This window comes from Harpia harpyja, chromosome 7, assembly GCF_026419915.1.
Source record: "Harpia harpyja isolate bHarHar1 chromosome 7, bHarHar1 primary haplotype, whole genome shotgun sequence".
Taxonomy (NCBI): Eukaryota; Metazoa; Chordata; class Aves; order Accipitriformes; family Accipitridae; genus Harpia; species Harpia harpyja.
The window spans coordinates 36,500,671-36,527,135 of NC_068946.1; the positions used below are offsets into that span (position 1 = coordinate 36,500,671).

Genomic DNA, 26,465 nt, shown 5'->3' on the forward strand with positions numbered 1-26,465 from the left:
GGCTTGGTGCACGCCAGTGGACTGCCATGAGCACCAGGACATCTCAGCAAACAGCAAGACTGTAATACATGTGGGAGATGATGCTGGTCTACAGAGGAAGAAGAAAGCAAGAAGCCAGTACAGCCTCCAGCAGGCAGAATACTTTGCTTTTTCCCTAATGTTTCAAAGTTCTTTGATTTTTTTGCTCAGAGGTCAGTAATTTCTATGGATCCATTCCTCCCTACAGTTCCATGTTTACCCTATGTGCTTGCTGTCTTACAAGACTTTAAATTATCTGAGGAAGTCTGTCTGTATTTTCTATACGCAGATACAGGCCTTCATCTTAAGCAGGTCCAAGTCTAGGCCTAGTAGGGCCAAAAGCCCTAGTATGATACAAATGACATAAGAAAAATCAGAATATAAAACTCTTGATCACTGAAGGCTGATAATACTGAAAACACAGATCAGAAGATAGTTGCATCTTTCTTGTAAGCATTAGAACAGTTTCATCATGAAGCACCAAGAGAAGATAAAAATCCTAAGTTCATCTGCTTGTTAATTCTGCTTTGCAAGCACAACTGCTAGTTGATTTAAAAAAAAAAAAACCACAAAAAACTAAACAAAACAAAAAAACAACGAACCAACCAAACCAAACAAAAACCGCACAGAAGGCTGTTCCCAGCTCACTGCTAGAGACTTAAGATCTCTCACAAGCATGGTCAAACAACAGATTTGGAAGCTGTATCAACTGACAGGGAAAAAAACCTTTGGGCAGGAACAAGCCACTGGATGGAAGGAACCTCTAAAAGAAGATTCACTACCAGTAGAAACTGTGCCTTTATGTCACTGTACTTCTGGTATTAACTCCCCTCAGTTGTGCCTACTGCTAAATCCATTGCTTGTGTGAGCAAAGAACAGCAAAGTAGTGTTCAGCAAGGAGAAAACTAGCCAATGGCTCATGTATTGAGGGTGGTACATACTCAAATTAGTTAAGGTTTACAGTAATGGACAATAAAACAATATAATTTGTTAAAATCACTAATTCTAACTTGGCTTTAAATTTCAAAACATCTTTAAAGCCATCTTTAAAGACTGGTAGTAAAAGCTGTAAACCAGTATGAAATGCAGAACATGTACTAAACATATGAAACAAAACATGGCACTAGATAAGAAGAGAGGATATTGTAATAGTCTTTCTGAAGCTTCATTTGCTTTAGAAGAGCACATAAAGCAAATTCAAAGAAAGCTGCTGAAAGGCCACTGGGACTCTCACTAGGAATAAAAGCTAGTGTTAGGATAGAACAGTCTTGAGAAAGCAAGCATGAGGAAAATTTTTCTGACAAAAATGAAGCTATTAGATGTTATAAACTGGTAACAGAAAAATCCATTTTTCCCTCCTTTGTGATTTGATTCATCAATGATTTCCCTACAGAAGCTAATGTTATCAGGCCACCCACAGCTTTCACTGGTATGCACATGTTGTCATAATGCTTCTTCATGTCTGAAGAGCAGGACAGCTACTTTTAGTACCCAAGACATCTTAAGGTTTTCACCCTTAGAAACACATTTTAAAATTCTGTATTATTTGCCAAAGACCACGGAGCAAGTCTTCACTAAAATAAAGCCCATCTACATCCCAGTCTTATGGTTTCTCCAGAAAAGGATGTTGGGTAATAATAGTTCAAATCCGAGCTAGAAGTTAGCTGAAAAGAAGAACTTCCAAAAGGATTTTAAAGACTGTGGGCTTCGGTACATACCTCTTTGTCAAGAAAGCCATGGTCATCGTGATTTTGTGTTTCCAAAATTGCATGCACATGTCACAGATGAGAAAAGAGAAACTTCACATTATATCTATAGACTGTAAAGTTATTAAAATTATTTTGCATATTGTAATAGCATCTAGAGATATCAACTGCTATAAAAAGTCTAAAACTAGTGGCTAAGACTCAATCTGGTATACTACTCCAATTGTGAATCTAATTTTTATTCTGCATCACAAATCAAGGACAAAATCCAACCATCATGTTTAATTTTTAGCAAATCTCACAGACAAGAACTGATCAGCAAATATAATTTAATTCATTGTGTTAGCATCATTCTGAACTAGGGATCCCTGATTTGCCTGTGAAAGATAGTTCCAGACCTGCTGACAGTACATACTGCTGAATACGGACCAGGATTTATACACACGTTCTCAGTGCAAGGTGCTTTTCTTTAACTAATATACGCAGAACAGATCTGGAAGTGCTACAGAATCCAAATCAACATTTCCCAGTGATTTTCTAATGCGTTTTTGAAATATGTTCCACACACATCAATGTAGTGAAAGAGGATGAGTCACTTTCACTGACTAAGAATTTGCAAACTGCTGGAGCATTAAATTCCTTTGATCTTGATAAGCTGGCTCATTCTCATTCTGTTCATTAGCCCTCCCTCTTTTCCCAGTTATGAGCCAGCCAATCTGTAGCCCTTTCTACAAACTGACATATTTACCAAGTAAAATCTGTTACCACTGCTTTCTTGCTCTTACTGAAAAACACCCTGTTGCTTGTCAAGCTCCTCATCTCAGGAAACCTCCTTCTCTCTTTTCCTTCATACATAATAACATAGTCAACAAGCCGTCTTCCCACCCTGATCAGCTCTTTATTAGCTCCTCTCTGTATTTCCCCAGTAACCACTAATTGTTCACCAGTGCATTCTGACTCCTCTCTCTGTTCTCTTATAATCCATCAAGTCATGTTCTTGTTCCTCTCTCTCTCCTTTTTTTGACTTTCACCTTATGAAATTCCATCATTAGTTCCCAAGTAACATTTTGCTGATGACTTGCAAAAATTGCCAAAGAATCTCAGAAAACAACCTGGTGTGTTGCTTTGAGCCGTGTCTTGATAAGTAGATTTCTTTAAGGGTTAAAATGGGAATGTAAATATCTACATGATTTGAAAAATAAGAATGTCTTAAATTGCAAGTATAAATTATCATTCATTTTCTAGAAAGTTATTTGGCAACTGTAATAGGGCTATTTTCTCATCTGTTCTATCTGAAAAATTAGCGTATGTGGAGTCTGCCACAAATACGTATCCACATTTAGGCAGCAATTCAATTACAATACTGATTAGCGAAATGTATCTTGATGTTTTCACTCTACTCCTTTGATGGAAAAATACCGTACAGTCCAAAAAAAAATCTTTTAGCACTTTATTCTTTACCAATCAAAAATCACGGTTGTCATAGAAACTGCAAAAACTGAAGTCAGTCATGACATAACAACAGGATAATGGAAAATCTCTGCTGCCTCAGGTTTTCATGCTGGAAATGCTTCAGTGAATTTAAGTAGGGAGTCAAGCAGTTCCCCAAATCTAACAAAGAACCTTATAACAACAGGTATGATTATTATTTTTAACAATCCAGTCAGAGTCTGGAAAGTAATAGTATTTATGACTCCTGCTCTACACATTGGCTACATTAACAGCAGACAGACTCTTCCCAGAACAATCAGTACAAGTCTCCGCTTAAGGGGACTGAATTTCTTTGATCACACATCTGAGATACCCTCAAAGGACTTTTGGTTAGTGTTCTTAGCATTCCCAACATCCCATTTTTGGCACTGTAAACAGAGGCAAATCCCTTTAAAAATCTATATTGCCATTAGTTTCTGTCTTACATATGCTGTTCGGAAAAAGACATAATCTGCAGGCTTCTGCCCCAACCCAAGGTGGTCCAGCTCCACGCCAAACATTATTTCAGGTTGTTTCCCTACGACATGAAACTCAGTAAAATAAAACTCTACTCTTGACTAACAAAGGCTACAAGAGCCTTTCACTCTCCATCTCCCAGAGCCAACTCACAGACCAACACCACACCCCAGAGTACTTCTTGCCTTTTACTGGAACCACTTGACACTTCGTAATTGCTAACTGACAGGACTGGCTTACTGCAATCATTTGCCCTTTAAGCAGAGACCATCCTGCTGAAAAGAAAATAATCATAATACACAGGAATATTGTCAGGCTGGCCTCACTGCAGGTGAACAAACTGAGTAGCTTAACTGGGAATAATATGAAAAACAGCAATGTGAATGTGGTAGTACTCAGATCTTTTAAAAAAAAAAAAAGTCAGAAGCCTTGAATTGAGTTTTACTGAGAAATTTAAGGGACTTTTTTTTGTTTTCAGCTAGTTTCCTTCAGGCATATTTTCACTCTGTAGCTTTAATTTATTCTTTCAAATAACTAGGTACACATATGTTGAATAGAGAGCAAACAGGTACTGGTGTTCCCTATGCTTTCCTAGAATTATCTTAAATTTAAAACTCTGTTTTATCATGATTGCATCTAGCTTTTTCCAGACCTGTTAAACAACTTCACTGACATTCCCCCCCCACCCTGCTTAAGAATTATATTTAATGGCAGGGATGAGCATAGTTGGTCTGTAGTGTGCTTCAGCAATCCACAGAAGGTTAACTGACAAATTAGAGAAACTTTCCAGTTGCACCTGAGATAAAGTTTGGGCCAACACAAATTCACCTGTGAACTTCCCTAACCATGAGTTTAGAAAAAAGTTCTGATTTAAAACAAAGTGAAATCCTGATTCCAGTAAGATGACTAGCAAACAATCCATGAGTGAAATAATAAACTTCTTCAAGGAACAAAGAAACAACCACAAATCACGTCTCCTTAACAAGAATGGCATGAATTGGTTTCCTGCATATATTGTGCAGGCTTCTTACTAGAAAAGTAGTACATGATTCACACAAATCCCTAAACCTTAGGCGGAGAGAGAGAGATGTATTTCTTTAGTTACCGTGACTGGTAACAATATGTATAAAACCCTGTAGCTTCTCACTCTTCACTTCAGTTCTGTGGCATTCTGTCACAAGCTTTACATTTAAAGTATCACTCAACACTTCTGTGTGCCATTACCACATGTACTGCACTTGTACACATATATGTACACAAACACATATATATGCTTTTTCAAATTACATATACACACACACGTATAGTTATGCTTTTTTCAAGCTATAAATATAGGCACACATGTGTACACATGCACACAGACCTGTATCTTTATTTATTGAAAAAGGCACATTCCTTTCCATGGATGCCATTGAGGAAATGAAAAGCAATATAATGCTACTGTAATCATTTAACTGATTTGGATATGGCCAACATTTATTTTTTAATAAAACATGCTATCACAGAAAAAGAAATATAAAGATTAATGTAAAATGTTGAGTATTAATTATTAACAACAATCTTAATCTACATGCAGCTTATAAAATACTGTTATAATATTACATTCCACTATCACAAAGAATTACTGTGTACTGACAGGGATTACTGGAGCTCATGGCATAATAGAGGATTTTTTTAGATTGCTGTTGTGTGTCTCAGCAGTCCCTTGGAGAAGCGATGAATCTGCACATGTATTGATAAAGAAGAGTGAGAAGAATTTATACGAATCTTTTTAGATTTTTGTGAACAGCAGAGCAGCTTTGGGCACACAGTAGGAGCCCAGACTTCAGGGAACATGTGTACAGAACAAACACATTACTGCATAAAGTGGGCTGAGGAGGAAAGAATTTTACACTGATCTCAGATGAGGCTAGAGAAAACACGTCTTACATATTCTAAAAGCCTGCTGTTAGGCGTATAACATATGCTAGTGAGGATAGAGCTGTCTGCAACAGCAAGGCATGTTTCCTTGTTTTGCCCCATATTCAAACATTAGCCAACCGAATCCCGCAACTTTCTCACACAAATCATCTTTATTTGCAAATATTCTTACTGATTTCCATTTTACATCTAGAGATTTTGGACTGTTAATAAATTTGTCATTTGGGTTTTGCAGAAGCTGATGACTAATAGAAAACAACAACAGAGGACAGGAATCTGGAAACCGCTACTGCCAGAATCTGATTGAAAAGAAATTAGTTCTGATACAAAATGTGTAATTCCAGATCCTCTGAAAAACCTTTAGTAGGTAGTAATCTGTTGCATTAATCACTCCAATAAACCCACTCTCCCCAGAAAAATATAAAAGTATACTTCCAAAAAACAATGGATGCTAGTAAAATTGGGAAAATAAAACGGTTATATAGGAATTGCTGAATTTTCCTTGAGGTAACAAACAGGAAAGTAGCCAGAAGTTCCTCAGCTAATTTACATGAAATACTACATTTTCTTGGGCTATAGGTCTGATTCTTCACCACCCTATGTAAACACCACTGTAAAAAGAAGTAGATTCTATTCTGATGCCATCAAATTGTACAAGATTCAACTATGGACAGCCAAACTCCTTAAATTCAATCTGTCTTGTTTATTTCTGCTTTACAAAAACACTTAAACTAATTCATTTACTTTGTGATTTATAAAGTCTGCTGTCACAGCAGTCAGGGATGTTTTAGGGTTTTTCTTTTTCCACAAAAAACTTACAAACTACTTACCTAGACAGCTGCATTAGAAAAGTACTGCCATTGCCTACAGAAACATAAGCAAATAGATTGTGGCTTTGTCAAGAATGAAACAATGAAAAAAAAAAAAAAAACCCCACCCGACACACAAAAAATGGAAAACAAATGAAAGCTAAGCAAAATAAATGTATCTGCATCATGCCCTGAAGCCTATTCAGTAGACAAAAGCACTGGCAGACTGCCAAGTGGAAGAAATTCCAGGCTGAAAAACCCATCACTAAATCTGCAGAGTTCAAGTTCCAAGAGCCAACAGCAAGAGCCTCAAGTAAAATCAAAGCAGGGTAATGATTTGGGGAGGGGGAGGGAGTGAGACATCTCACATCTACCTGTGTCTCAAATCATCCCAGTCTTTGTTCTTCCCACTAGCACTCTAATTCAGCAAGAAGCCTAGAGAAAACCTAGGCTTTTCAAAACGACTCAGTACCGGCTGCCGGCACTCACAGAGGTGAGGCAGCAAAACTGAAGTATCAAATAAGAGCATGGGATGCACACGCGCATTTGGCAGTGTAAAGTGGCAAATAGATCTCAGAGCTAGCAGAGACTTGAGCGAGTAAATTGATGAAGCAAACACAGTTCCCTACAGACCTATCAGAACAGCCCAAAAGCAGTCCAGTCGAGGTTTCACAGTACTGTACAAACCGCATCTAGACACATGCTTGCTGCTACCACTCTCTGCTTACCAGTGAACTTGGTTCTGGAATAAAAACAAGCAGTACTACTTCAGCTCTCTCTGAATCTCTGATGCAGACAAGCCATAAAACCACAAAATAATTCAGGCTGGAAAGAACTTCAGCAGGTCTCTAGTCCAACCTCCAGCTCAAAGCAAGGTCAGCTAAGATATCAGACCAGGCTGCTCACAGCTTTAGCCAGTCAGGTCTTGGGAACCTGCAAGGATAGAGACTATAGAGCCTCTCTCGGCAACCTGTTCCAGTGCCTAGCTGTCCTCATGGTGAAAAGTTTCTCCTCACATTCAGTTGGAAGATCTCGTTTCCATCTACATCCCTTGTCTGTCACCCTCCCATCACAGACCACTGGGAAAAGCCTGCTTACGTTCTGCGTAAGCTCCTCAAAAGTACTGCACAGTTTCTATTGGGTCCCCCCACAGCCTCCCCTTCTCCAGGCTGAGCAAGGTCAGGTCCCTCAGCCTCTCCTCACAGGGTCAGTGTTCTAGTCACGTCATGACCTTGGTGACTCTCTGCTGAACTTGCTCCACTTTATCAATGTCGGTCTTGCATTGGGGGGGCCAAACGTGGACACAATATTCTAGGTACAGTCTAATGAGTGCTGAGCTGAGGGAGATGGTCGCTTCCCTTGCACTGCTAGCTGTGCTGCTGTTCATGCAGCCCAGGAGGCTGTTGCCCTTCTTGGCTGCCAGGGCACACTGCTGGCTCACCTTCACCTTTCTCTCTGTCCGCCAAGACCGCCAGTGCCTTTTCTGCAGAGCTGCTCCACAGCTGGTCGGCTCCCAGCCTGTACCACTGCAAGGGGCTCTTCCTTCCCACGTACACAACTCTGCATTTGTCTCTGCCGAATTTTATGTGTCTCCTGTCAGGCCATTCCTCCAGCCTGCCTAGGTCCCTCTGAATGGGGCTTTTCCCTTAAGGGCATCAACTATTCCCCTCAATGTTCTCTGCAAACTTGATGCAAGTCACTCCGTCACCTCCTTCAGGTGATCAATAAGGATGTTAAGCAGGACAGGTTTCAGGACAGACTCCTGTGGTGCACCCTCAAGGAGCACCTTCACCACCACCCTCAGCTGAACACCCAAGTCCTTGGCGTGCTTTTGAAAAGTCCACTCAAAGAGAAGGCAATACAGAACTGTCCTTTACCCAGAGGAGCTTTTTTCCTTTTCAGATAAGGAGCTGCACTAACCCTATTGCCAGCTGTAATTCACAAATAGCTTGAGCCTAGATTTATTAGACAGAAAATTTAAAAAAAAAGAAAAAAAAATGCAGACACCCTTCTAGCTGCTACATATGCATTGTCAGATAAAGTCCAGATCACTTACTGCTACTCATATTGTATTGGTTTTGTGTGGCAAGGTTTTGGTAGCGGGTGGGGTTACAGGGGTGGCTTCTGTAAGAAGCTGCTGGAAGCTTCCCCTGTGTTCGACAGAGCCCATACCAGCCGGCTCTAAGACAGACCCGCCGCCGGCCAAGGCCAAGCCAATCAGCGATAGTGGTAACGCCTCTGTGATAACATTTTTAAGAAGGAAAAAAAGTTGGGACGGCGGTATTCGGCAGCCGGAGAGAGGAGTGAGAACATGTAAGAGAAACAACCCTGCGGACACCAAGGTCAGTGAAGAAGGAGGGGGAGGAGATGCTCCAGGCGCCGGAGCAGAGATTCCCCTGCAGCCCGTGGTGAAGACCATGGTGAGGCAGGCTGTCCCCCTGCAGTCCATGGAGGTCCACAGTGGAGCAGATATCCACCTGCAGCCCGTGGAGGACCCCACGCCGGAGCAGGTGGGTTCCCGAAGGAGGCTGTGACCCCGTGGGAACCCCGCGCTGGAGCAGGCTCCTGGCAGGACCTGCGGATCTGTGGAGAGAGGAGCCCACAGAGCAGGTTTTCTGGCAGGACTTGTGACCCCGTGGGGGGCTCACGCTGGAGCAGTCTGTGCCTGAAGGACTGCACACTGTGGAAAGGACCCATGCTGGAGCAGTTCGTGAAGAACTGCAGCCCGTGGGAAGGACCCACGTTGGAGAAGTTCGTGGAGGACTGTCTCCCGTGGGTGGGACCCCACGCTGGAGCAGGGGAAGAGTGTGATGAGTCCTCCCCCTGAGGAGGATGAAGCGGCAGAAAATAACGTGTGATGAACTGACCGTAAACCCCATCCCCGTCCCCCTGTGCCGCTGGGGGGGGGGTGGTAGAGAATCCGGGAGTGAAGTTGTGCCCGGGAAGAAGGGAGGGGTGGAGGGAAGGTGTTCTGAGATTTGGTTTTATTTCTCATTACCCTACTCCGGTTGATTTGTAATAAATCAAGTTAATTTTTCCCCAAACTGAGTCTGTTTTGCCCGTGACGGTAATTGGTGAGTGATCTCTCCTATCCTTATCTCGACCCACAAGCTCTTTGTTATATTTTCTCTCCCCTGTCCAGTTGAGAAGGAGGGGGAGTGATAGAACAGCTCTGGTGGGCACCTGGCATCCAGCCAGGGTTAACCCATCACAGTCTTTTTGGTGGAGAATGCGGGCAAGTGAGGAATTTGAGATAAGGATAGTAACTGAGAGAGGTAACGGGCAAAACATGGACTGAACGCAGCTAGAGAGTTAAGAGCTGCATGACGAGCGGGGAATTTTTATTGTTGTAATTGTGGTGAAGGGACGAGGGGTGGATTGTGTGTAAATTGTCCACTTTTTGTCGGTTTTGTGATGATATTATTTTGATTTTGGTGTGGGGAATTCTTTTTTGTTGATGTGAGTGAAGATTTTGTGTGATGAATGTAGATTTTAATGATAGTTCTTAAAAATGTGATGCACAGAGGCGAGGGGTGGAATGTATTGGTTTTGTGTGGCAAGGTTTTGGTAGCGGGTGGGGTTACAGGGGTGGCTTCTGTAAGAAGCTGCTGGAAGCTTCCCCTGTGTTCGACAGAGCCCATACCAGCCGGCTCTAAGACAGACCCGCCGCCGGCCAAGGCCAAGCCAATCAGCGATAGTGGTAACGCCTCTGTGATAACATTTTTAAGAAGGAAAAAAAGTTGGGACGGCGGTATTCGGCAGCCGGAGAGAGGAGTGAGAACATGTAAGAGAAACAACCCTGCGGACACCAAGGTCAGTGAAGAAGGAGGGGGAGGAGATGCTCCAGGCGCCGGAGCAGAGATTCCCCTGCAGCCCGTGGTGAAGACCATGGTGAGGCAGGCTGTCCCCCTGCAGTCCATGGAGGTCCACAGTGGAGCAGATATCCACCTGCAGCCCGTGGAGGACCCCACGCCGGAGCAGGTGGGTTCCCGAAGGAGGCTGTGACCCCGTGGGAACCCCGCGCTGGAGCAGGCTCCTGGCAGGACCTGCGGATCTGTGGAGAGAGGAGCCCACAGAGCAGGTTTTCTGGCAGGACTTGTGACCCCGTGGGGGGCTCACGCTGGAGCAGTCTGTGCCTGAAGGACTGCACACTGTGGAAAGGACCCATGCTGGAGCAGTTCGTGAAGAACTGCAGCCCGTGGGAAGGACCCACGTTGGAGAAGTTCGTGGAGGACTGTCTCCCGTGGGTGGGACCCCACGCTGGAGCAGGGGAAGAGTGTGATGAGTCCTCCCCCTGAGGAGGATGAAGCGGCAGAAAATAACGTGTGATGAACTGACCGTAAACCCCATCCCCGTCCCCCTGTGCCGCTGGGGGGGGGTGGTAGAGAATCCGGGAGTGAAGTTGTGCCCGGGAAGAAGGGAGGGGTGGAGGGAAGGTGTTCTGAGATTTGGTTTTATTTCTCATTACCCTACTCCGGTTGATTTGTAATAAATCAAGTTAATTTTTCCCCAAACTGAGTCTGTTTTGCCCGTGACGGTAATTGGTGAGTGATCTCTCCTATCCTTATCTCGACCCACAAGCTCTTTGTTATATTTTCTCTCCCCTGTCCAGTTGAGAAGGAGGGGGAGTGATAGAACAGCTCTGGTGGGCACCTGGCATCCAGCCAGGGTTAACCCATCACACATATACACACATGGTTTACTCCAGATATGAGGCTTTATGTAGATTCCACAAATTCTGCGAGTTTAGTAACGGGTAACCTCAACCTGAGAGGTCAAAAAGAAAAATATGCTGTAAATTAACTATTCATGTTCAGCTAGTTGAGTGGGAACAAGAAAAGCACTTCTGTTCTTCAAGTGTCTCATGGAGACATCAAATATGAATCTAACATCTTCTCAGGGAGAATTACACATTTCTTCCTCTGTGTACTCCTGTAATAAGTGGAAGAAAAGGACTGAGGGCTGTGTGGTTGCATTGGCTCAGGTGGCAGGATGAATGATCAGAGGGATCAGCTATTCTGTCACAGATCATGCACGCTACTCTCAACTCTGAACAGACAGGGTCAAGCAGAAGCACTGGCCTTCAACCTTTGTTACTGCCAATTTTCCCTCTTCCCCCAAATCATCACCCCAAATGGAAGATGTTCTCCCATATACTTAAAACATTTCACACTATCCAGATGTAAATGATATAGTAAAAAAGTAGAGTTTCCTCTGAAACTCACTCTGACATACAAATTTTTTACATAAACAACAACTACCAGAGGAAATAGGTCTTTTTCAAAAAAGTACCTCCTCACGGTGTCAACATTTAAATGTAATAAAACAGAAAAATGCTTCAAAATAAAAGCAGATAGCCTACACTGTGTTTCTTCCAAGTAAGATGACCCTTTCTTAGCTTGTATAAAAAGGAGTATCAAGCTTTACACACCACTTTAGTACTTACGAGTAAAATGATTAGAAGTAGATGGATGGACATTACTTCCACTGTCAGCACTTTCACTGCTAGAAATGTCATCATCTGATTCCCACACACAGGAACAAGGTGAGGTGCCACCAACTTCTTCAAACTTCCTCTTTAAAATTCCACTCATCACTGCAATGCTGTCACATGCACCTGTAACAGGAACAGAGACAACAAGGCACTGAAACACCTGCCTGCTGTCCAGGTCTTCAAATTCATTTATCATGGAGGAGTTCATTTATCAAATCAGATACTACTACCTGTAGCTAAATGGCTCCTTACCAAGGGTTTTAAACAACTTTTCCAGGAAGAAGTCAAAAATACTTACCATCAGTATATTCATCATCTCACTGGCTTTCTTACAGGCAGTCTTTCCTTCTTAAGACAGTAGGTAAATGCTACCTATATTCTACCAGTGCAGGCAAAATTCTATAACCAATCTCATGCATAAAAAGATGTAAGTATTTCAGTTATGCAGCAAATTTGGGCCAAGCAGAAAGTATATATAATCCAATATAATTCAGCAGAAATGCACCTTTATACAACACTTAAAAACTTACTTGGCACCAAGAAACATTACATGACAAAAACCAGTGTTCACTCATAAATATATTTCAGAAAGAAAATGTTCTCTCTTTTGATTTATTTTAAAGGTCTGATTTATGTAATACTCAGTACTATCAGATACCCACATTCTCAATTAGATTTGAGAGCATGAGATACTTAGCATCTTTTCAGATCAGACCCTGCCAACACAGTTCTAGCTCCTTTTGTCATTTCGCTTTTGTGAAATTCAGGTATGAGTACTGACACGTAGACTATTTCCATTCACACAAGTAAAGTATCAAGGGACTGAATCTATCCTTATGAACTTGGCTTCCTAGTAACACTGCCCAACAAAGCCAGAGTCATGCTGAACATTCCTTATTGTTTCCCTTTCATATATAACAGCTGGTCATCTTATCTCCATTTATGGAATACCAAGCAGAAAAAGATCAAAATATTTTTAAAGCAATTCCTAGATCATTTTACTGCATCTGATAGGCTGAAACAATTTTTTCTCTATCTTCAATTAAAAGAAGATCTTAAAGTTTACTGTCACCATCGTTACTGATTACATCCTACTGAAGCCTGAAAATTAATTTTAAGATCTTAATTTAAAAGTTACAGATAATATCTACTCTCTGACTACACTAATCAATGGAATGTTGCTGTAAATAGCTGGGGAAAAAAGGCTGCTGTTTGATGCTTTCAAGCGTACAGTATCACAAATTCTCATTCTTTTGAATGCCACTTGCCTTCAGCTTGTTAAGCTGCCAATTCAATTCATTTTATAACAAAGTTGATTTCCTCCAGTAAGTTTCATTCTACCTTTATGGTTCCGTCTAATTTAGAGAAAAGATTTCAGTATAGATGTGGAATCACGACATAATGCTAAGAACAGATGCTGTGTAAGATGATCTTCAGCACCAAACTTGTTTGTATGCAGAGCACACTAAAAATTAAATAACAAATATATTAGGTTTGAATACTGTCAGTCACACAGTTTTAAATGCATATGGCTGTCCTGATGTTCTCAGCTTGTTTTACTATTTATGAAAAAAAAAGTTTTCCTGAAAGGGATTTCTTCAGGCTAAAGACATGATTTAAACAGAATGTGCTTAGATCTCAACCTTTGCCCTTTTGTCCAAAAATGAATTACTATAAACTGCAAAGCATTGTATTTTTATTCTGAGGACAAGGAAAGTAGCATTTAGCATCACTTTGTAATAACCTTTGCAAAAAATGTAAGAATACATGAAATAGTTAAGCATCAACCTTTTAATAAAAATCCCATTTACAAAAAAAAAAAAAAAAAAAAGGAAAAAAGAGAAAAGAACAAAACACACACACTGAAAACCCACAATAATAAAGAGGGGGCAGACACTCCCCTCCTCCCCCAAAGCCAGGTTCAGAAACAACTCCTCTGAACTGTCCCCCACGTCCTCACTGTATCTCTTGCCAACCACCTTTTTCCATTGCCTCCTGCAGTGCTTACAACACTGAAATTGTGAAATCACCATTATTTCCATGGCAACTGCCTGCAATATCAAAACCACAGGATTATAGCTTGACTGCAGAAGAGGGTAAAGAAGCAGCTGGAGTGTGAGAAAGAAAATGCTTACATTCAAACATCTCAGTGAAGAGAGTGAGAAATGGGCTGACAAAGAGTTTATCATACAAGCGAGACCTAGGTCAAATCCACATCGGAGCCCATTGAAATTGTGGCTACAGGAGTCATGAAGTTCCAGGTCCCAAGAACCTCAGTCACAACTGCACTGCAAGGCAAACCTAAGAGCTGCAATCATCACCAGTGTGCAGGCTGTCAGAGAGCAAGAACTAATTTCATAGCCTCAGATGATTTCCAGACAAAAGCCCTTCTGTCAGACATTGTCTTCTGCAAGTATACCACACAGTGACTGGGTGACTAACATGCATCTGCACATCAGCAAAATCGTTGCAGATAGTGAGGGTCTCAATAGCCAGAACTGTTTATAGCTAATAGCAGAAAAATATTTTTCACACCAAAGGGTTTTAAATTTGCTTGCATTTAGCATAGCCTACATTTGCACCAAATGTCATGACCAGGTAGCAGCAAAGCCATTTCATTAAAAAGATTTATGTAATGAACCATAACAAACGATTCCCAGGATCCTTGGAAGTGGCATACAGGTTAGCTCTACACCCAGCTAGCTGATCAAGATAAGCCAGGAGGTATGGGAATACTGCAGAACCTGAGTATCACTGCAACACATAAAGAAGGCATAGCTATCCATTATATACATTTAGTATCACTGTTGCCCAATTTTTATTCTGATTCTTTTCCAGGAAGATTATCAAAAAGGTTGTTTGACAAAGTAGTCACGATAAAATTTAGGCATTGCCACTTGCCTGAGATCTGTTGATTCTAGTCTCTCTGGTATCAAGTCTCCCCAGGAAAACGCTACACGGGGAAAGGAGACGCTTCCATTACTCAAGAGCTTGACTATCACAGAGCTAGATTAAAGAGATCTAAAACTGTTTGTACACACTATGTACCAGCAGGAGGTCCCTTTAGAATAACATCTGTATAAACAGCTGCCGCTCCATAAGCCAATATTCTTCAGAAGGAGGCACATCTGCACAGTAGCACGAGGCATGTTCTATCTGATACATTTAACCCACGCCTCGTTTACATTGGCATCCTGCAGTACCTGAATGAGGTCCACATCTCCAGGAACTAGGAGATAATAAGCATGGTGACACACAACACAATGCTGTTTATGAAGGCATTATTTTGCATATCCCAGTGGAAGACAGAGACCAACAGGAATAAGCATCAGTCAAACTTCTAACAGCAATGAGGCCACGAAGTCTGTGATATCTCTAAAGGTTCCCTAAGTCCAGAATCGGGGAACCAGGACAGGGAACTCGAATTGCTGTTCTTTTTCCTGCACCATAGCTACGACTGAATCAGTAATTTCAGATTTTGGGGAATCAAACTGAAGCAACTGCAGGCACAAAGAAATCCAAATCCAACCTCACGTGAACTGAAGACTCTACAGGTTTAGGGGACAAGGCACCAAAGACTTACACAAATCAAATTTTCAACACATGAATGGAAAGTAAAACAATAAATAAACCCCATATCTGATAACAGGAATCATAAGGGTGATATAACTACACAGTGGTACAATTTTGCTAACACAAAAGTCATTTATAGCATGCAAGACAGTACGTCACACAGGATGGGAATAATCTCAAACACAGAAGTACTATAGAAATATGTATATTCTGAAGAAAAATGAGCAAATGTGCATATTTCTGCATAGAATCCAGTACACAAAAGTCCATGACTGACTATAGGAATCAAACAACATCACATGACTAAGAGAAACAAATGCACAAAGTGGTAAGTCAATATTCTTGGACTTCCAGTAAGATACCAGTGAGGTCCAGCCTTCAGAGGCAAACACTGAAAAACAACCACCACTACAGTTAGAGATCTGCTACATCAAAGTTGTCAGTTTAGGTGAAAAAGGGAGAAAGTTGGCTTGAAAAGTTCAATTAGAAACAGACCTTTCTGGAGAATTATTAAATAAGCTGTCTAGTAGCTAAGATTAATTTGGAGCAGCATCCTGCTGATTCACACAACTGAGTAACAAGCAGGCACTGGAAGCTTTCCTGTTTGTTGATATATCCTTCACAACAAAAAATCCTTGCACAGCAATGTGATACATCATCCTCTGCCATGCTCCTCACCATGCTAACATGGCATTAATCCACAGCAAAGCAAAATGAAGTTGAAACAGAGGGAACAGTATTAAAGCAAGGAAAATCAGGTACACACATTGTTGTGAGCTCAAACACCAATTGCCTGGTGCAATTAAGGATTCTTCAAGGAAATGGCAACTTGACACAGCAGAAGCATATGATGGATGTGGGCTGCGAGAACAGTATATCTTTCTTAAACACCCCCCCCATCCATTTTCTCCTCCTTTCTTTTCTAGTTTTCCTCCACGCTGAAGAAACTACTCCTACGAAGAGATCATTTAACCAGTTCTCTAGCTGCAGGTACGCTGACTGGCAAAGCAAGTCCTCAAAGCTCCATGGCAACACGCTTTGCCTTGCTACGATGCCAGATAATTGGCAGGCATCGTACATTTAAAGTTCAGAGGCAACGTGTTATTACTAGAAGACAAAAATCCCATGTAAATGTGGGGCATACATTTAAAACAGTCACAACGCTACCTGGAACCTACAAAGTAAAATAATGCAAAAGCAAAAGCCTGACTGGATTGATTTTCTCTTGTACCTGAAAAGGCTGGAAATTTTAGAAAACCATCGTAACAATCTCATTGCAGTAGTCCTTTAGAAACCAGGTATCTCCAAACCCCAGTGAAAAGCCCAAAAAGAGTGGTGTTAGAATTACTGAGTGGAGAGAAGGGGTGACAGTGCATTACCTGTGGTCCCAAAAGAAGCATCTTCTTATGATGTTATCCCCATAACATACACTGTCAAATTTGCTCTACAAAACCTAACTTTAAGTTGCCATATCCTCAGTGTTTCACTGATACCCATGGACAGAAAAAAGTAAAACAACAAAAAACCAATAATCCACAAACCAAAAGCACCAGGACCACATTGGATAGGCCCTATAGAGAGAGGTAAAAGCATTTCTTCTAACTTGTACTTCAGCTAGTACTTTGAAACGTGCTAAAAGATACTAATAAAACAGACAACAAGCTGCAATATGGAAATAGGGAATTCACAAAATCTTTGTGCAGTGACAAAGACAAATCCAAAGACATTATCATCCTAGTCAAAATCTTCAAATAAGTTACTGTTTTGCAGAATTCAGCACTATAGTATACAGTATACACTATACAGCTCATACAACATCACATGGGAAATTGAACAAGTATGGAACACACCTGTGAAAACATAAACTTCAAATATGTACCATATGCAGTAAGCATAACAAAACAGATATGAAATAATAAAATAGGACCCTGCATCAGATTATATATGCTCATGATTTACAGAAAAGCCTCACTATAGGAATCAGTTATTGACCGAAGCTCAGGAAAAACAAGAGAGAAAGTCCAAGAACACACTGGCATTTAGGGGGGGGGGGGAAATCCAATTAATTGCTTCTCATTCATTTATGAAACCTTATTTTGTACTAATTCCTTCTTGAGATCTGATCACATACCATGATAAAATCCACCTGGATAAAAATTCTTATCTGAAAATAAAAACAAAAATAAAAATAAAAATAAAAGGCAGGCAGCAAAGACTTGACCTATGAGTCACACTGCATTTTGCGTGGTCTCAAATGTATCAACTGTTAAGTATGGAAAAAATTTAGACAAAGTCTGTAGTAGCAATACAGATTTGCTTCTGAACAAAAACCAATTCCATACAAATGACTGCAAACTGAACAGGAGGATGCAGAAAACAGATGTTACACATAAAACATTACTGGAAAGTACTCGTCACAAACAACTCCCACCCACTGGTCAATCAGCATGTGCTATAACATGCTAGGGAGACTTGGCACATAATTTCACAGTGAAATCATGAACATCGATGCTCGCAAGCAGAGATGTTTGGGTTATTTGTCGTGATTAATAGTCTTTTTGAATTTAGGTCTTTTTCTTAGCTTGCAAACAAAGCTTGGTTTTAAAGGCATTTTTCTTACCTGCTGAATAAGCATCAGCAGCAGAGACGGTCGTGAACTAATCGAGGTGTTTGCTTGGTTCCACATATTGCACTTAATTATTTTGCTCCTTGTGTAACCAAGTTTTAAAGGGGGGGGGGGGGGTGTCAAAACCAAAAGCATCTACAGTGACATCACTCACACAAAGAATATTATTTGCTTGTGAAAATGACTATTCATGTAAAGGACTCCATTAATTCAGACAAAAATCCATTTGCATGAATGCTTGCAAACAGTGAACAACAGAGGTACATGAACATGAATCAAACAGCTGTTCAGAATTCAAATTAATGTTTGCAATACATGTTTTGCTGTATTTGGCAGTCCTAATCACAAGCACCAGTTGCCAGAGGTAGGCTCTGATAGTTTCACTACTACAAGCTGTAAAAATTAAAAACACATAGCAAGCTAATTCCACTTAAGAGACTGCTCTGTATAGGCACAGGGAATACCATTAGTATAATCCTACTCATAAATTTGTGCTTACAGCAGTGGTCAAGTTACACAGACGTAAACTAGGAAAAGTTTTTCTCTGCTTGTTTGCTTCAGTCTAGCTAAATCCATAGCACTAAGCAAATCCTGCAGGATAAGGCTGTGCAATTCAACCTGGGGAATCTGTTCTGGCATTGCAAATCAAATCCTGCCAAGTCTGCTCTTTGCAGGGTTTCTATACCATCACTTTACAGCACTCCTGATTTCACACTTGAGTACTAATCCACTAATCTTCTAGACTGCCTACACATTGTTGTACACTCTAACACAAGGCAACTAACTCCACTGGCAATGAATTTAGAATGCAGAAATGATGTTGGCATATGCTCACCTCCTGCCTCTACACACAGTACAGATGCAATGGTGGTAGATTTGGCTCCCTTACTCCTCCAGAAGCATTTCATAAGGTCGTACATGCACCAAGGATGTAAATATCCCCCTCTCCATAATCCAAATAAAAAAACCCACCTGCATACAGCAGCAGTGAAAACAGCCTTCTGATGTCTGAGTTCAATTCTTAGCTGTATCAACTGATGTCAACAGTTAAATGAAACACTTGTATAATTTGGCCAACAGAAGAAAATTCTAGGCTAGTTCTTCAAAGTCTTCTCTCAGCATGCTCCCCAGAGAGCAAAATGAGATGAGTAAGAGGCAGTGATAATTCAGCCAGGCATCCAGGAGCTTAGCATTCAGGTCTACAATGACGAAGGTGCAACCTCATAAAAGGGGATTCAGAGGCATTCAGTGAGAGGGCTTTTCTGTCAAGAGGAGATTTGCCCACAAAAGCTGTTTAGCTTGAGTTTGTGTTTCATTTATAATAATTTTCTAACCTTTCTGCAGCAAGAACTGCTTCTACAAGAATGAAAGATGCACAAATGACACAAAGCCCTAGAGGCAAACAGGGGATTCAGGAGAAAGTCATGCTGAAGGTGGGTCACAAACTCAGGTTCATAATGCCTAACCTCCGTCTAAGTCATCTAGGACACTTTTACCAGGGCCTGTCATGAAGTCCCTTCCAAAGTCTTCAGGTAACACTGCTGAAGACCTGGTATTGGCCACTTCTCTTCTAGGTTTTAAGCTCTGATGATGAATTTCATCAATTAAAATCTCTTCACCCAAAATCTCTGTTGAAGATTTTCTCTTTCTTTTGTTTGAAGAGAAAAAAAAAAAAAAGTGCAATGTATTGGACCTCCACTACAGAAGTGTCTGTATCCCAAGAGAAATTTTTAAGTGTGTATGTGGGCTCCCAGAAAAGACTTACTAAAAAATATTCTGACTGTATTGCAGGACTGCTTGCAGCTGAGCTCTGGCCAGGAGATGTCACAACTCTTCATAAAATTGAAATGTGAAAACAGAAAAACACTGCCACCAGTCCTACTGACTTCTACAGATACACAGCCTTTAAGAGAAGAGTGAGCATGCAGGTGATGGGAAGAACTGGTCTGTCTGCTCTGTGGGAGACAGCATACTAACAACACATCTTAATTGCACTCCTTTGCAAAAGGGGCAGACAACGTTTGGCTTGCTTAGCCCCTCCCCAGCAACTGGAGTGATGTTCTAAGACTGGCAGTAGTGTTTTCAGCATCTTTTTGGCACAGTGGCTTTGCATTATGCTGCTGCCAGCTACATGAATGGCAGTAGGGTCCAGCTCTATAGTGGAGAGTGGAATGCCATCAACTTACAGAGTGCTGGAAATAAGAGGTCTTTAATATTAACTTTGCTCAGATTAGACCAGGTAATAATACTAATTGGCACACTGCAACATGTCTTCCTACTATGTCAGTACTGATCTTCCACACTGTTCTTTCATGAACACCAACTTTGTGCACTGCCTGCAGAGGAACTGCACAACATGGTGTAGGATATCTTGTGTATCTCGGTATGCTCCTACCAAAGTACAGCTTGGTCAAGATTGGTATATGCCAAAGGAGCCTTCACACCTCTACAGCCCTGATACATGCTACTTAGCTGCCTGTTGCATGCTATTTAACACACAGCCTGGCTGCTCATTCACCATTGCCATCAAAGCCAAAACAGTGAGCATGAATTCAACTGCTCTCCCCTTCTGACCCATGATCTCTGCATCCTGACACAGGGTTAGCCATTCTCTCCTCTAACAGAGTTTCAAAAAAACAAACCAACCAATCAACCCACAAAAAAACCCCAACACCCCCAAAACCAGAACATCTGAACTCCAAGAAGTGCAGTATGAACTTGTGACACAAAAATGTACTGGAACATACTTGCAAAAGTAACTCTGAAGTAGGTTTTCCTCTTCTATCTGAAAAGACAGAAGCAAGCTCTTCCCGCTTAACAGTTTATGTATGGAGCAGTGTGTACGTGTGTCTGAGGGGGGACAGGGGAATGTAGACGCAAATTTTAGGTAACAAAGGACCAAATCCTTCACACCTTGCCATAATTATTGACAATAATGGTACTACTTATATATGACAAGATCAAAAATGTCTAATTTTAGGAGATTAGAGTTTAGAAACAAGATGAATTAACAGTTTGGGGGTTTTGGGAGGAGAGTGACAAAGGTGGTAAGATAGTCTATATTCATCTACATGGTCTGATACTAGCTGTATAGCAGAGAACTGTCTGCAGGTATGAACAAATAAGGCTGAAGATTGCTGGAAAAACCTAGCCTGGCAGAAACCTCAACTCATCTGCCTGCAACTTGTTATAAAAAAAAAACCAAAGCAAAAAAGCAGTACTTTGTGCTACCATCACTGTCTTCCACAACATAGACATGACAGGCAATGTGCAACAAACTTTCTCATCGCTATTTTCAGCAGATGAGAACTTCTGCTTCTATATCCAGAAATCAAAGGATTCATGTCAAATTAGCACAACTTGACTACTGCTGCAAAACACACAGATGCTACTTCCAGCAATTTATCAAACCTTTACTTCCTCAAATAATGTTTAGATTTACTTATCTCCACAGACTCTTAAATTACATACTATAGGAAAGGAGGTTTTAAAATTAAAGCAACAAGGGTTTGCTCATCTTAATACAAAACAAATTGTTCTCAGTAAGATGGCCTGCTATGATTAAATTCTATTTTCCTCATAGAAAAGTTTCTATAATCCATTTAATAATCTGCCTTATTAATATGTTAATAGTCTCTTATAGAATGAAAGGCACCAGATCCTTTCCTCTTACTCATTTCAATTAATCAAACCCAAGTATTCAACTTTTACTTTAAATGATCTTTGATACTTGTGTTGTCAGCTAAAAATGGATTTTAGTATTAATTTGCAGAAAATTAATTATTTATATGTGTAAAATACCTAGTAATATTTTAATGTTGTCTTTAAGACACTGCAGAACAGGAAAAATGCCTCGTTCAATAATGGAAAATTAATCAGCAATTTTGATATATGCTACAACAAATCACATATATACTAACAAAATAAAAGAATAAAAGAGGTATATTTAGCCCACCATGCAGCACTGAGGAAATATTTGTCATTTGTTCTGTCTTCTGGGCACAAGCAGGAAGCCATCCAATGGAAATGAAGGAGAGATCAAAAAATAGAAGTGGTATCTTTCATATATACTGAATACCAGCTAACAGCAAAAGAAGTTGTGATATGTGGAAGGAATAAATAATAAAGAACTGGATTAAAGAAAGAAGTAGTGCCTACACTTCCTCAATTGAAAAGAATTAATTTTTTAAAAGGATGGAATTTAGTAATGCTAAGTAATGTAATGTTATTTCTTGCTTACAAGTTCTTTAGTAATTTAGGTTTTGGCTTTTGTTTAAGGTAATTTGGTATTTGACTTACAGTGGTTTGTGTTATATTTCAATCACCTATATGTACAACTGATAAGGAAGCGTTCACTGAAGATTCTGCGATAAATAAAAAGACATTGTTTTATTTACAAATTGTTAACTTACAAAGGCAGTGCTTAAGCATACTCTTCCTGTCATTGACTTCCCTGTGAATAAGCCTGTATCCTCAAATATTACAGAACACATACCCACACCACCACCATGAACTTTTTTTTTTTCCCCAACTTTCTACCTGCTTTCAAACTCTTCGTCTAGCCTACCTCCCACTCACACACTCCCTTCTCAGTAGGTCTCTAACCAAGGCTAATGAGCTTATCTCATTTCCACTGAGCTGGTGAGTGCTGGCAGCAGCTGATAGGGAATACTGGACAGAAAATGCAAATCTGTAGTTCATGTAGAATACCTGAATCATTAGGGAACTTTAAAACTAGTGACAACACAGTAGTTTTATTCAGTATCTTTCATGCTGTCATTATTAAGTGGTAGATATTTTTAGCCACCAAAAGCCAAATCCATCTGCAGCAGCAGCGTTTCCAAGGAGACAGAATAATTTAAATACATGTGGAACTAGATCTCTGTTTTCATCAACTCCTCTCTGTTACTGGAGCTGCTCTGAGCCAGATTTCTCATTTGAGGGGGGAAAAGTGATTGGAATACATAGATTTGAGATTGTAATTTAACAGTTGTGCTTATGCTTTCAGATACATATCCATTCCCAACAAATAATAAATGTTAGGATGCAACTCATCTATTTTTCAGTCAGTATTATTTACCAGTGTTCACATTCCAGTATTTAAAAAAAAAAAAAAAAAAGATACAGTTCAGTCTTTTAGAATAATTTTGTGAATTGCTGACATTTGCTGTAAGTTTGGGGGGTTGGTAGGGTTTTTTGTTTGTTTTTTGATTGATTGATTGATTGTTTAGCAAACATATCAGGCTCCACTCTCTGAGGTAACAGCTAGGAAAAAAGGACACCACTCCAGATGCTTGCAGCTGGTAAGGTGTATAAATAAGTGGACAGAGGACAAAGCTTCTTCCAGTCCTCCTTAGTACTCAGTAAGAGTTCTAATTGACTTTGTCCAGTTTTTCTTTAATAACATCACTTTTTAATAATTTTGGGTCTGCTCTAAGGGAATTCACCCAGTAAATAAAACAAAAATGGATGCACGCATTTAGTGATTTTAATCTCTGAAATCTATTAAAACTAAATTCCAGAATTTTAGCTTTATAAATGTATTTTATGACTATATACTCTCAAACCAGTGACAATCACAATTCATTTATTTCAATGAAGATTTCTGCTTCAAACCAGAAAAACCGGGTCCTGTAGCATAACAATTATTTGCTACACATAAAATGTAGAAATAAGTCAATGGACAGCTGACACATTGAAATCCTTGCCCCAATGAGGCCAATATCAAAATCTCCAATTCCTTCAGTGGGGCCAGGACTTCTGCCTGTAGTCCTATATCCTCAAATAATGTGGCTTGATAACCAAATCTATTTTCTGTATAAAGTAAGTTATTTGCTACTTATCATCTCCAGTGTCTGTGAACTAACAGCTGCTGATAACACAAATTCAGCAGAACAGGTTTCACACAAGCTATTTCAACAGTTTCTTAAAACTGGTATGTAACTGCTATAGGTACTACAAGATTTATCTGTCTCGTACACATAATTTAATTATATGCATCATGTTTTTTCTTTATGCCAAAGATAATTTTATGACTGAATTATAAACCACATTCATTCCAAACCTAAAAATAATCAAAAATTCACAAGAACTTTAAGAGTTGCTCTGAGGAGCCATTCTTACTCTATGTTCAACACTAAATAGAACACATACAGTTTTAGCAGCAGTTCATTTGTAAGCCCTTTTTCTATCCAAACTCAAAGAAAACATTTTTAGATCTTCAAGCACTATTTTCCTGCTGGTAGCATACACTGTATTTTCAACAGCGAGTATTTCCATCACACAAAAGACCTCTCTTCCTACAGCTTACTGAACACTTCAGCATCAATGAGATGCAATGCCTATACTGTCACATGAGAAAGCTGTCAGCATCAGATAGCACGCCTATGATTTCACTGTCTGTGGATCTCACATCGGTTGAAACCTCCTAGGCAGGAGAAATAACAACCTGAAAAGCTGCTTCAAAGTCATTAATGAGGAACAAACAAGATGCTTGCACATGCATTTTTTTTATACCCAAGAAAGGTTGTGGCAAGGATCAAGAATAGCTATTCAGAACAGGAATTTTTTTCACCCTTACCTGTGAATCGGGTTTCTGTGTTTCAGCTCCGTCAGCACAGACTGAAAGGTTTACTCCTCCTTTTTCCATCCATCAGACAGCAGTCATCCAATAACTGAAGTCATCCTGGCATCCTCTGGAACATGCTCTCTCCCTTATTTCCCACTCCCCACCCCCATCTGCACGCTAGCAAAATGGTAAAACAGCAAGAAAACAAAACAAAAAAGCACATCTCAAAAACAGCCTTAATGAGCTACTTTGTAATCAGTGAGGACACTCTGTACTGGAAGGTAATGACAAAATTTAAAGACAGAAAAAAAATAAGTCTCTCTATTAATAACCTTCAGCTCCACTAGTGAATAGCAATTCTCCCTTTCAGCTCCTTTTTGTAAGGAAAAAACAAGCAAACAGCTGTAGGAACACAGTTACTGCCTGTATACGTTCTTTGAGACTGACTCAGCCATCCAGATCTTCAGTGAAGAGTGCTGCTGTGTATTTAGGAAATTTTCTGATTATCAAAATAACAGTGGTGCTTTTATACAAAGCAAGAATCTGAAATCTCAATGCAAATTAGAGTACTTCAGAGATGGATGCCAGTAATTTCCTACCAAACATTTTCCTTCTGTTTGAGGCAGTATTTATAAAATACCTGAAGGAGAGTAATTACTAGATACTTTTTCTTGAAGTTCTACCTATATAAAGCTCTACCTGTATAATCGGTGCATGTGCATTTATTTTTGCTGTATTTATAATACAGTTGCCAAAATCCAATGTGCTTTGTGAACTTTGTCCACTCAAAACTTTCTACCTAAATAAGAACTCAAATGCAAAAAATGACTGGGTGAACAATTTTCAATTCCTGTGCCTCAAATATATTATTAAGTTTACTTGCAGCCTCTTAAATCTAGTTGAAAAAAAAATGTTTTCCAAGATCAGGTGATTTTAATTTTCTATATATGCATATAAATCAGATATCAGATCAGCTGAAGACAACAGCATCAGATTCATTTTATGACAGTTTAATTAAAATTAAAATCAAAATCAAGAATAGGTCTTCAGTCTTGGCTAAGATAACGTTTACCACCACATCAAAGCGTTTGTACTCCAGGATTTCCCCTTGAAAGGAAAATGTTAAGCAGCAGAAGCTGACAAATACCTTTATGTTTACAAATTTTGATCTTCAGCTATGGCTTTCCAATAAAATTAACTGTGAATTCCTTTAAATAAGAGCATCTATCCTCTTCACTGAATTATTGATCTTTAACCACAGCAAGACTATACCAATCAGCGTACCTTCACTATAAAGTAACAGCTGTTTTAACTTCTGAAAAAAATTAGCTGTCGGTCTTATCATAACAAACTGCCAGTGGATCCCATGCATAACATTCAGATTCTGTCTTAACAAGTAGGTGTCTTTTTAACCAAATTACCTCAGTTTAATATGAAACTTCTTCCTAGATGCCTAGATAAATGGAAATCCATTCCTGCAAGCATTAAAAACCTAAAATTACTACTAGGTTTCAAATCCAGACAATCCATACAATTTTCTTTAGTGGGAAGGAACTGTGGGGAGCACTGAGGAAAACCTCAACGGACATTTTGCCATGATAAGCAACTGCCTGGAAAACATCTTCAACTTTATTTTTTCTTTTTTATCTGCAGAAAGAAATTTGGAGTTGAGCACCAAGGCTTCACCTCTCAACCAGCCTGACTGCTGAGGGAAATGCACAGACATACAGAATTTAGTGCCATACCTGCATTTAATAAAAATCTTTTCAATACAGATGCAAGGTCCAGCACTGTTCCAGCCCTG

General features: G+C 40.0%; 1 protein-coding gene across 5 annotated transcripts in view; it reads right to left on the reverse strand.

Annotated features, from left to right (window-relative positions):
- CSRNP3 (cysteine and serine rich nuclear protein 3) overlaps positions 1 to 26,465 on the reverse strand; it is a 112,981-nt gene that overhangs the window by 71,115 nt on the left and 15,401 nt on the right. For 2 of the 5 annotated variants that reach the window (XR_008235955.1, XM_052792213.1), the window contains exon 2: positions 11,847 to 12,017. Coding sequence is in view for 2 of the 5 variants with exons in the window: in XM_052792213.1 (XP_052648173.1) it covers positions 11,847 to 11,994 (148 nt within the window). In the remaining 3 variants the exon portion in view is untranslated. Of the gene's footprint in view, positions 1 to 11,846; positions 12,018 to 24,673; positions 24,891 to 26,465 lie in introns of those variants that run through there. The other 3 variants (XM_052792214.1, XM_052792218.1, XM_052792217.1) reach the window with 3 other exon arrangements.